This window comes from Perca fluviatilis, chromosome 3, assembly GCF_010015445.1.
Source record: "Perca fluviatilis chromosome 3, GENO_Pfluv_1.0, whole genome shotgun sequence".
Taxonomy (NCBI): Eukaryota; Metazoa; Chordata; class Actinopteri; order Perciformes; family Percidae; genus Perca; species Perca fluviatilis.
The window spans coordinates 1,527,999-1,541,239 of NC_053114.1; the positions used below are offsets into that span (position 1 = coordinate 1,527,999).

At 38.5% G+C, this 13,241-nt stretch overlaps 1 protein-coding gene across 1 annotated transcript in view; it reads right to left on the reverse strand.

Moving 5' to 3' along the window:
• The window catches only part of LOC120556048 (multidrug resistance-associated protein 9-like), a 44,154-nt gene that overhangs the window by 16,506 nt on the left and 14,407 nt on the right, over positions 1–13,241 (reverse strand). The window contains 10 exon segments of the mRNA XM_039795403.1: positions 539–641; positions 2,565–2,622; positions 2,624–2,697; positions 3,104–3,307; positions 6,685–6,757; positions 7,710–7,834; positions 8,054–8,125; positions 8,550–8,768; positions 9,772–9,879; positions 10,118–10,266. Of these exon segments, the coding sequence (XP_039651337.1) occupies positions 539–641; positions 2,565–2,622; positions 2,624–2,697; positions 3,104–3,307; positions 6,685–6,757; positions 7,710–7,834; positions 8,054–8,125; positions 8,550–8,768; positions 9,772–9,879; positions 10,118–10,266 (1,185 nt within the window).

The following is a 13,241-nucleotide window of genomic DNA, read 5'->3' on the forward strand; positions in this document are numbered from 1 at the left end:
ATCGTCATTGTGTAAGGCCCGCCTCAACGGTTGTGATTGGTGCCTCGATTTGGAAATGGGTTTGAATGGGCTCTTGGCCAGACAGACTTGCAGAGGAAATCTCAAATTTACCGGAAGTTTGTCAGGGTTTCCCCAGGCTATACACGTTCAGCAGATGGACTAAAATCCAAAAAAGAAAGTGACCAACGGTGAAGACAAACACGGATAACCATTGGTGGGGCTTTTCCTAGTTGGAGTGCTAAAAAAAGAAAAGGGACCGAGGTCAGACACTGAGATGTCGCCTTCCTGCTATTGAACAGATTTTTTACAGTTACAGTTTTGTAACGTATTAGGAGTAGGAATTATTGCTATTTCATTTACTCAACCTAAATGATGTGCTATTGTCGACAGTTTTGTCATTTCAAAATCCTCATTGGGCAACAGAAACTCTGCACTATAGCTTTAAGATTTCTTCTGATGAATTGCGGCATTAGAAATTAGCCCATATAATCTATTTTAGATCATTACACTAACAAACATCTTTTTCTGGTTTCCATACCTGGGTTCACTAACCCGCCGTCTGTGCTTTCTCTTAGCCCAACATCCTTCAGCTGGGCAGAGTGTTTGGGTGACACTTCCTCCTCCTCCTCCTCATTCTGAGTCTGTAAACACCAAGCAAAAACACAGTCATAGTAAGCAGGGACATCACAGACATTTGGGGGACAGGGGCTCATGTGAAAAAGGGCAAATAATTAATAAATTAAACAAGTTAAATATGTATACTCACGCAGAGTTCTACAAAATTATCAGTTCACACAGAGTCACTAGGTGTATCACAAGAGCAGGCTACAGCAAAGGAAACTGTTCTATGCTACTAGTTTCAAGTATATTTAGAACAACTGACTTCACCAAGGAGAGAGACATAGCTTCACTAATAATGTATTTATTTTGCACATAGCAATAAATCATTTTAATTCTTTTGGCGGAATAAATAACATATCAAAATCAAAACAAATATTCACACTAAACTAAAAAGGGCTGTTGCTGCTATTTTGTTAATTTTACAGCAAAAAACACTGCAAAAATAATGAAAACACACTGTTACGATTTTGGTATTTTTTGCTTCCATGTCTTCTTTTACTCTAATGGAAAAAGTTTTAGGCCAACTCCCCTCCGCTTCAATTAACCCAACAAGCTATTCTGCGTATTTCAACATAACATTTCAGGGGAAAAGACTCTTGATGTAAGTCATTAACTGGGGATGTTCTGTGCTGATATGTTTTAGTTATTTTGTTTATCCTATTCACCTGCAGTGCCTTGTCATATGTATGTGTGTAATTAGCACATTTTAAAAAGTTAATGACTAATTTGCATATCAATGTGGAGATTGTTTTATTCAATTAATATATTTTTTTGACAGGAAAGCTGTGCGAAAACAGGAAATATATATTAATTTGTTTAAAAGAAGAAAAAAAATGCACCACAGAAAATATGTGCTCAAGCCACCTTTGATGTCTGTTTGTGCACATGACTGCTTTTACGTCTTGACAAAATAAGTCACTCTGACCTTAAAGTAGAGGAACCGTTATCTTGAGCCCATTAAGAAGTTCTTGCCTACTATAAACCTCAGACATCTCAATATTTGATTTACAGCTTACATGTAGTGCTAAGTTTAATTTGTTTATTTTGCCCATGGCAATAAATCATTTTAATTATTTTGGCTTTATTGTAATAAATAACACCTCAAAATCAAAACAAATATTCACACTAAATTAAAAAGGGCTGTTGCTGCTATTTTGTTAATTTTACAGCAAAATCCACTGCAAAAATAATGAAAACACACTGCTATTATTAGATGAGGAGCCTACAATTACTGTTTAATGCAGGACACTTTTTCATGTTGTGGTCAATTTTAGGATTTTGGTCTATTTTGCTTCCATGTCTTCTTTTACTGTAATGGAAAGAAAACTTCCAAAAAACACATTTAGATGTTTGTTTTAGGCCTGTTTGCATATATAGATTTCTTTTAAATTAACACAACAAGCTATTCTGCGTATTTCAACATAACATTTCAGGGGAAAAGACTCTTGACCTCATTAACTGGGGAAGTTCTGTGCGGATATGTTTTATTTATTTTGTTTATCCTATTCACCTGCAGTGCCTTGTCATATGTATGCAACTTAGCACATTTTAAATAGTTAATGACTAACTTGCATATCAATGTGGTGATTGTTTTATTCAATAAATATATTTCTTTGACAGCACTTTTTCTCGAGGAAGAAAAAGTGCATGTGCTCAAGCCACCTTTGATGTCTATGTGTGCACGTGACTGCTTTTATGTCTGGACAAGTTCAGTCACTTTGACCTTAAAGTAGAGGAACCGTTATCTTGAGCCCATTAAGAAGACATGAAGTTCTTGCCTTCTATAAACCTCTGACATCTCAATATCTGATTTACAGCTTACATGTAGCTTACAGTGAGCTAGTAAAATAATAAATAACTGGGGAAACGGGTAAAACAATATGCAAAGACACATAATAGCAGAGCTAACAGTACATCTGAGTTTTGTACTGCAGCTTTTTTACTTGGGACTGTTCCATCTGGTAGTTGCTGATGAGCGGTAGCGCGTCGTATCGCGTCTTTCACCGGGGGGTCGGTCCCAGCCTCCAGCACCTCGCCATCCTCCAGAACTAAAATGTCATCACAGTACTCCAGATACTGGCAAACACAAGCGAGGACAACCATGTCAACAAAACCATCCCAGCACCGTGGCCGGAGGGCTCACCAACACAGTCTAAACAGCACGTGTAAATATACTGTACATTCACGGCATTTGGTTTACAATACTGCTCACAATTCATGATGAAGGAAATACTACTGGTAGCTAACAGACACCACTTCCTGGTGTGTGATTTACTTTTACTTTGGGGTTTACCACAATAGGATGCTATAGATGCTATAGATCTTCTAATGTAAAATGATTTTTAAATCTGTTAATGTTAAAACTTAGACAGAATGTACTATAAGTATAAACAAGTGTGCACATTTGAATGAGAAATGTCATGCTTAATAATAGGCTATTTAGGATTTATTATCTGCTAAAGAATGAAGTCCATTTTCCCACCTGGAGCTGGTGTGTAATCAGTATGACAGATTTTCCCTGGAGCTCCTTCTTAATGCATTCTTCAAAAATGTGTTTCCCCACATGGGCATCGACAGCAGATAGTGGATCGTCAAAAAGGAAGATGTCCTTCTTGGAGTAGACCGCTCTGGCCAGGCTGATCCTCTGCTTCTGCCCCCCTGACAGATTCAGCCCTCGCTCTCCAATCTGCCAACACAACAGCACAGCAGAAAGCTACTAAGAACACTGGCAACAGGCTCTGGTACATCACAAAATCACCGTTTACTCATTTACAACAATGTAGAATAAATCAAGATAGAAACACACTTTGCCAAAAAAGATGGCATAAGTGCATAAAGAAACTGACGGTGAAGACAACAAAGTACTCCCAGTTTCAAATAAACTCAGAAACACCAGTCAGACTCAGACTTAATCCCAAATTGAGTTGCAAATTGGATTATGCCAAATTCAAACTGCCTAAATAAATAGGCCTGGTATTCAACTTGTAATAAAGTTATGACTCAGATGTGATCAATACGATTTTGGTTATGCAATACTACTTTTTTTGCAAACGTTCTGCACTTTGCACAGTACATGATAGTTTTGTCTCCCTGAACATCTAGTTGTATTTTCACTTTCATGGAAGAGTGGCAGGAGGAGTAAAGTCAAATCATTGGCAGAGGTAAACATTTCACATAACACAAAAGAGAAAACACAACAGCATTTGGTGAGACTCAAAATGGAAAAAGTAGGTACGTATTAGACAAATGATTCCTCGTCGCTGATTGGATGTCAGTCTGCGACAAAACAGAGGTACTTCCTTTTCTGGTTCTTCTTCTTCTTCCTCTTTTAGATTTCTGGCAGACTGTTGAAGGTAGATGCGGAGAGTAGCCTTGAGCAGGTATTAACACTCAAGGTGAGGCAAAGGTGATGTGAAAAAAATGATGGGCTTTATTATCAATGACCCAAGTAAGGTCCATAAGAAAAAATGACAATAGAAAGAATTAACAAAATTAAGGAAAGTAACAAAAAAGCACTTTCAAAAAAAGATAAAATTCAAATTGACTTAAGTCAAAACAATCAAAAGTATAAATACACCACTATTCGCTATAGTAGACCTTAAATCAGGTTTAACTTGGAGATCCTACAGCAGACTTACGTCCTACTACCTTCACGTATACTCCAGCTCTCCTTTCTGAGCAAACACATGGCCACCCTATATAGCCTGACGCCACCCCTCAAATTGGAACATACCAACCTGTAAAACTCAGGGGTGGCTCAGGTGAGTAGGCCGTAATGGCTTCATACAGCACACATAAATATACAACAATCTAAATAGATACAACATATAATTTATACAATAGGTATTACCATTAACCACAGCCACAAGGTATCTTGTTGGCTGTAAAATATAATACACCACAAGTCATGTTTGTGACAATCTATAGCTTTTAAACAAACTATGATAAATGCATTTAGCTAAGCCTATCAAATAGTAAATCACCGCAGCAATAGATGTTAAAAATTTGTGCACAAAACTACGGGATTAATACAGGGAATTCGATAAATGACAGACAATATAAAACCAGTATAAATAACCGGACATAGACAGTCAAACAAACATGTACAAGCAACATTCTTCACTCAGTCTTTGAGATTAAAACAGGTAGCGCATCGCTACCGTGACGGCAGCCATGCGCCCCGTCACACAGACTAGATGCCTTGCTGCACATTGCTTCTTCTCACAGGTCAGGATTATAAGATAAATAAAATTTATATTTATAGGAAATTGCTGTGCAGCTGTTGCAAGATACAAAGTATGGTAATATAAAAGTATTATAATTATATTTTATACTGCAGTTTGGAGTGTACAACAAATGGAAGTAGAAGTTGCTTTTGCGGTTTTCTCTAAGTTATTGTTTTTTTCCCCACTGGTTTTGCAGCAAGTCCAGGGCCGGACAGACAATCTGTGCGTTCTGGAAAAGTCCAGAACGGCCTTCCAACCATCGGCCGTCGGCACAAAAAAAAAGTCTGATAAAGCGATATTAACAGCCATCAGCAGGGGGGGCAAATACAATCACTTATATGCTACGTGTAAAAATAAAACTAAAGAAGAATAGGCCTACATCATTAGAAGTGAGTTCATTTCACATCAGCAATACTGGTAAATGCCAGGAGAAGGAAACATTATAGGCTGCCTTTATTCCGATCTTAGCGAATTGCATAGTCAGCTATCAACATGGGTGTGCATCATGATTATGAAAATGATTGTGCCATTTAGTGCTGTCAAACTTAACGTGTTTAATAATTTCTGTTAGGTTAATTTGAAACATTAAACACGTTAGAAATGAATTGGTACCACTCTAAACGTGCTAACAAATAGGGAAGGGGGCGAAATAATTCACCAAATGTAACCAAAAGTTTAACAAAAACAATCCTAGCTTGCACTTTCTGTCTGTCTTCCATCAGAGTGCAGTTTTTCCTAAATTTACGTTTACTATTGTGGAACTGGCAAAGACCTGGTGGTTGTTTGTGAAAGCTTCACAGACAACATTGATAGGACAACATCATTTCACAGCCTTAATATGAATCAAAAGTGTAATATGATATTGACCAAATCTAACATAGTTTATTCAATGCTAATTCTTTAACACAAAGCAACATTTATATACATTTATATTTGAATAGTTATAAGTTATAGTATATAGTAACTAACACTCTCAGTGTAGTTTTGGTATAGGCCTACAATGTATCTAATCCCCATGTTCAGGTACAGCCACTAGCCTACTTTATCTCTGAAAGTGTAGTCAGAAATACTCTGAACTGTTTTATAATTACAAGTTTGTGTAATTTGGGGTTTCTGTAGCCAGTGACATTTTATTATTTGTATTTTATTTTCAATGCAGATGTAACAGCATTGTACATTTTTTGTTTTTATTTGAAGGCCAAGGCTTCATTAAAAAACACAACCCCCCCCAATCAGCATTGGTTTTGAGATGTTACTTGCTGTGAATACCTCGTCTGATAGGCTACAGTATTGTAGCATAGTATCAGGACATCCTGGCTAGTGTCTGTCGCGCACAGCTAGGGGCGAATGGCCGGATGATGGGTCTATTTGGGAGAAAGTCCAGGGCTGTTATTTAGCCCCAGTCCGTCCCTGAGCAAGTCCCGCCTCACTGTGCTGTCTCACCAAATGCTGTTGTGTTTTCTCTTTTTGTGAAATGTTGTGTTTTTTTATGTTCATGTATTTTCTTAAATGTTGTTTTGTGAAATGTTGTGTATGGTCACTAGCGCTAATTGGCTTGGCAAGCAAGGTGCAAATATCTCTGATGATGTCGTATTCATGTTTAGGACATCATCAAATGGCTGCTGAAAAATACTAACTTCACAACCACAGACACATTCTGTTTGGTGGTCTTTATCTTTATCCATCTTTTGTGAATCCACATGTCCACAAGTTTCTTTTTAAATCACACATCAGAGGGTGTAGGTGTTAAGAGTTCCACTACGCTTGTAAGAAACCACTGCAAAGCATAAAAAAACAATTAGTTTGGAGTGGTGAGAGTTCAGCAGAGAGCTCCTACCTCAGTTTGATCACCATATGGGAGGATGTTCAGGTCAGCTCTGAGGCTACAGACATCCACAACTCTGCTGTATCTGTGGAGGAAGACAAAGTCAGAGGAAAGCCACTTATAGTGTGTTCAACAGAGCCATTTTGAAGACATGATTATTTAGTTCTGTTTACTTAAACAACTTAAACGGGATGTAGCAATTTGAAAAAAAAATGTGATCATAGAGACTTGAAAAACATGATTCTGTCTTCAGTAACTTTTGTATGCAGTGTCTTTACTTATGAATCTATATTAAATATTAACATGTACATAAATGTATAGGCAGCATTCACTATTGCTTTAACATACTTTTATTGTTTTGAAACCAACTCTTTATTTTAAGCACTAGTTAAATTAGTTTACTGCCTAATTACAAGAGGCACATTAACAATGTCTGAAATTGGTCAGACATACCGTCCCTGGCAGTTTATGAAAAGTGATGTGAGAGATACATTTGGCTATTTCTGCAGAACCAGAGACAATGCCCATGAAACAGAATAGATAAGAAAATACAGGGCTCAGAAATTCAGCATTTCTATGTATGTAGTTTCAGGGTCTAGTGTATGTTGATAGTTCCTACAGTATTTAACTCATACATTAAAATTATAAATATAGACATAACCACAGTCATAAATGAACGACGTGACTCTGGGCACAGGTCAGCAGTCTCGCTTCTTGCCAAGTCTGGCAGCGGTGATTTCCAAACGATCATCCTGTCAGATTACAGAGATGACCTCTGTTCTTGTTTGACTACCTGATGCAAACTAACAGAGATAAGAGAAACTTTATCCCAGTTAAACATTTGTGAGATAACCTCAAAAACGGTCGATTTGACCTGGTTTTAGTGGTCTGGGTCACTGCAGTAATGAGAAACAGTGGTAAGGTATTACCATCACAAATAGCATCCCCTTAGTTCATTATACCTCCTATTGTTTCCACATTCAAAGGTCTGCAGTTACTTATAATTAACAATGTATGTGGGTTAAGTGATTATATACTTGGACTGGTCAAAGGGTTCCCCCATCAGGATGTTTTCTTGAACAGTTCCATGGAATATCCAAGCCTGCTGGGAAACGTAGGCAAACGTCCCATCAGCTGTGAGGGAGCCCTGCAGGAGGTGCATCTAAGATATGAAAACAAGCAGACAACCATGAGAAATGCTGTGTGTTACATAGCATCAGTTCAATCAGTTTTTGAGGTAACACAATGTAAATAAGAAGCGTCCTTTTACGTAACAGATGAGTAACAGAGTGGCAGACAATAAAATGTTGAAAATGAACAGCCAATACAAATGTCCTGAAAATGTTGTAAAAGTGAATTAAAGACAAAAGGAGAAGCCAACCTGTTCCAAAATGCTGGAAATCAGCGACGTCTTTCCACTCCCCACGTTCCCACAGACACCAAGCAGGTTGCCCTACAGGAGATAACACACAGAGTCAACTCATAGTTGAAAATATAATGAAATATAATGCAGTTAGGCTCTCGGGCATTCTGCATTGCTTTCAGATATGTTATCTCAGCAGAGTCAACACACATACTCGTCCCTCCTCTTGTGTAACGTCTTTAAATGCACCCGTTCACATCAATGATAAAGGAATGCTTCTTAATTCATTCATAAACCCCTGGACTTGAATAGCTCAGATGTGTTTCAGCAAGATTTCTGCTCATGTTCAAAACATTTTGCACATAGCCATGCTTCAGTATTCTATGTTTTAGAACATTTTTAACAAATTTGTATTTAATAAAGTAGTGGGGACATTGACCAATGCAAAGAGTATGGATTTATCTTTAACCTAATCTCTTTCACCTTATTTATATGTATCAGTGGTAAAGCCCACCTTAGGCAGCGTGAAGGAGATGTTTCTCAGGGTTGACAAGGTTTCAGTCTTCCCATTCTGGGACAACTCCTCCACTTTGTGTCCCTTCACCCCATTGGCTGTGCTAGGTGGGGACTCTGGCTGGCTCCAGGAAAACGTAGCATTTTTCATCACTATGGCTGAGTCACTGTCTTTTTTCTGGATCAGGTAGCTCTCTGGATTCTGGATCACCAATATTTTCTGAAACAGACACACATTGAATTCTAAAGATTTAAGGTATTTAAAATGACAATGTTAATTGCAAATGAGGTCCACAACAGTGATAAATACAATGAATGAATTTGTACACACACACACACACACAAACACACACACACACAATGACATAAAAATAATATTCATCTGGTTTTAGAAAAGAAACAGTTAGTAGTCACTTTTGAAGGCAAGTGTAAAACTAAGATAATGACTACAGAAACATTGAAGCCAAGTTTGCAGGTTGGCATTACACGTTAAAACTCAATACAATCTGTTAATTATAGATAAAAACTCTATACAACTCCATCTTGTGGTTTGGCAGATGATGAGCTTTGGACAAGGGAAGATATATTTACATATCATTCTATTGCAACCTCGTAGTTTCTATTGCTGGATGACCTCACAGCAAAATGAAGCTTAGCTTCAACAGGGAAGACTAACTTATGTAAGTCACTCATTCACAAACTCTACCTCATCTCCTGGTTCCTCTACCAGCTAATTAGGGGTGTTTACATTTTTAGTTAAACCAATCAGATTTAGCCACTATCTCTTTCAGCCAATCATATTCATGCTGTCGATATTTAAACATGCTCTTCTCTCCGTTGCAGTCAGCTGTCATTCAGTGCATATGTCACAACCCTCCTCCAACCCTTTCCCCTCCCGGTCATCATTTCCAGCGCTTAGGACCGAGCCCCCTTCTCATCCATCTTCCATGAGGGGTATCTAATTCTACTCATGGCTTCTCTCCCCTGTCTAAACATGATGACGTCATGATGGGATCTATTTTTCATCATTTTTATCTGTGCACGTGTTAATAAGTAATGGTTCCCTCTAATGAGTCTCTCCTAATTGAAATAACATTATGTAAGATCAGAGCAGTAGTGAATATTACTACTAGTAAACGTTAAACATGCTATATAAATAAATTGACATAGTACTAACAACCGTTACCATAACTGCTGAGCAGGACCCAAAGAGAGAAGTTTACCTTGAGTCTTGCTAGTGATACAGCAGCATCAGCCAAGGACTTTACAATTAGGGGCAGTAGAGCTAGGGAGAACCTCATAGCGTTGAAGACAGCGATGGTGGTAAAGGCCTGGCAATAACAAAAAATAATGCTCAAACACTATACAACACCGATGTACTGGTTGTACATTTGTTTTAAATGGATCACAATGCTCTAGTGGCCAGCACTTGTCTGTAGCCTGTTCCGGTTTAGTCATCATGAATCAGTGGCGACAAAACTGAAAGATTATCATCTTAACACATTGATTTTATGTCTCAGACCGGCAAAGGTTGTTTTACAGTATGTGCTGTACTACTGTGGCACTCACATCAGACGTGTCGAGCTTCAAGCCCAACATAGTGTGTACAATGAAGGTGGGAATACAGGCAAGGGCGGGGACAATGCTGGTGATGCTGTTATTGGCATTCTGGACGTAACTGGTCCTCTGCAGTTCCTTCTTCTCATTTTTCCTTAAGCCTGTAAGAGAGACAACATAGCATACATATATTTGGTAAATATGTTTTGTTGCAAATTAGCTGATCTTCCAGTGCAATCACATTTCAGCCCACAGTTGTCCACTGAGCACCTTCATTGTAGCAACTGGGGATAAGTTATTTGCTCAAGTATAAGATTGTATTTAGAATAGGCATTATTTTTTTTAAGATCAATTTGTTATTGTTTTTTTTATCACTGAATATACAGAACAGATAAACACAAACTGAACAAGAACAAAAGCCCTCTCCCACCCCCCATCCTCTGCGGTCTCGAGGAAAACAAAACAAATAATCAAACAGAAATCCCACCTTGCCTAGTCACTCTCCTCTATTTCTTGTGATGCTGAGGTCATTAAGTCTATCATTTTCTTAGTTGCGGTTGAGCCGGCTAGCCAAATTTTCTTCCATCTCCCAAGCAGGTGCTCTATTTCTCTCCATGGGACTGTAGATGAGGGGTCCATCCACACTCCGAGGGCCCGTAGCTGAAAGGCTCTGTGGTACACTTTAAGGTTGGGGAGGGCCAAGCCTCCCGTGTTCGTGGTATGTTAAAAAGGTAGAGTATTTTAGCCTAGGTTGTTTATTATTCCAAATATACTGCTGAATTAAAATATCAAGTTTCTTCCAGGAATGTATCGGTGGGGGTAAGGGGATCATTGTACTTAAGAAATTCACACGAGGAACTATGTTCATCTTAACAACAGCAATCCTGGAGCATAGTGATGCCAGCAGTGCAGACCAATTGGTCAGATCCCTTTGAACACTTAATATAGTTTCATAGTTGTCCTGGACAACTCACTGTAGCGATGCGTGTATGGTGATGCCCAAATATGTAATTTTGCTTTGTATTGTAGCTGATGCCACATGGCTGTTGTTCAATAAAAGAAGATTAGATTTATTTCAGTTAATTTTATAGCTGGAGATTGAGCCAAATTCATTGAAGATCTTAAGAATTTTTGGAATAGAGTCCTCAAGATCAGAAATGTTCAACAAAATATTGTCTGCAAATAATGATATTGAGCTGTTATTGGATTTAATCTGGACATTACAGATTTTATTTTGCCTTATGCCTTGGGCTAACGGTTCAAGAGAGTGGGCATCCCTGTCGCAAGCCCCGCTCAATGGGAAATGGCTGAGAGTGCAATCCATTGGTTGAGACTATGGCCGTGGGATTCGCATATAAAGTACTTACCATGTCAATGAATTTGGCCCCCAAACCAAGGCTCTTCATTTCTTGCCAGAAGTAGTTCCACTCTAGGCAGTCAAAAGCCTTTTCTGCATCCACTGATAAAACTGCTGCCGTTGTTGGAAGGTTATTGGCTTCTTCTATTACATGAAATAGTCTGCATACATTGTCTGCAGCATGACGCTTGGGTATGAAACCTGATTGGCCGGGGTGGTCTAGCTTCTCGATAAAGTGCTCTAGGCGGAGAGCCAAGACTTTGGAATAAAGCTTAATATCGGTCCCGATGAGGCTGATGGGTCTGAAATTTCAGCAATCTGTAAGATCTTTGCCCTTCTTTGGCATAACGGAAATTAGCGCAGTGTTGGTTTGTTGGTGGAAAGTGGAAAGTACCCTTCTCTATGGCTGAAGTTAAAGCTTGTAAAATGGTAGGTCTTAATATGGCAAAATACTGTTGAAGAAGTTCTGATGGAATTCCATCCAAACCTGGCATTTCCCTTTTTTTAACTGAGTCTGTATTAATTGATATAAATTCAGCCAGTTTGGTTCTAAATGCTGCATCAAAAGCTGTGTTCTGGAGAAGGGAATTATTAAATTGCCATCTCCTAAATCTTTCTCCTAACATATCACAACGGAATGGGGTTATCAGCGCATTGTGACAGAATTGCTGGTTCTATTGCTATTGTGTGGAACATTGCCTTAAAGTCCGTGTTGCAAAGTTTATTTTCCAACAAATTTGTGCAATTTGCTTGTTGGTAATAAACATTTAAACTGTTACCCAACAACATCAAATACAATGGATATCACAAAACGGAATATAATACGAAAAAGTAGTACTATTTTACAGCGGTTTGCAATGATTCTACTTTCCCCACAATGCATTGCATTACGTCACGTTGGGGAGACAACAGACCAAAGCCCGTCTCGGTTCACTGTCTATGGTCTCGGTTTCTGCCACTGCTCTTGGCAAATGGTCTCGACCAAGTCCAGGTGTCTTTATTATGTTTATAATAATATTGGAGGGAAAGTGAAACACAGCTTGGACGGGGATGCTGTTCGGCTTTTCACAAGTTTAGACTGCTTTTTTAGCGCAACAGTGTTAGCCTAGCCTGCTAGCTAGGTAAATATTACCACTGCCATCGGAGTTTACTATATCTGCGTCCACGTTGTCAACATAAGACGTGGCGTTAGTGCTCCTTTTGTACCATAATTTTATTGAATGAAATGTTAAGCTTCGCTCCTATGAGATGGGTGGGTTTTTGTTACATTACACACAAAGCCAGCTGGCTATAGTTAGCCTGTACGTACACTACCGGTCAAAAGTTTTAGAACACCCTAATTTTTCCAGGTTTTTATTGAAATTCATTATTGTACTCTGAAATGAAAGAATAGAACAAATGAACAATTAAAGTTAAAAAAGAAATCATGGAATCAATTTATAAACCAAAATGTATTTTAAATTTTTGACTCATCAAAGTAGCCCCCTTTGGCAGATATAACAGCTGAACACACTCGTGGCGTTCTTTCTACAATGGAAATCAAATATTCTTCAGAAAGTTCTTCCCAAATCTGTTGCAGAAGTTCCCATAAATGTGTGGCACTTGTAGGTTGCTTTGCTTTCACTTTTCTGTCCAGTTCATCCCAAACCAGCTCCATGGGGTTTAAGTCTGGTGACTGTGCTGGCCACTCCATGTTTTTAAGCTTACCATCTTGTTCTTTCTTGCTAAGGTAGTTCTGGCATAGCTTGGACTTATGTTTTGGGTCATTATCTTGCTGTA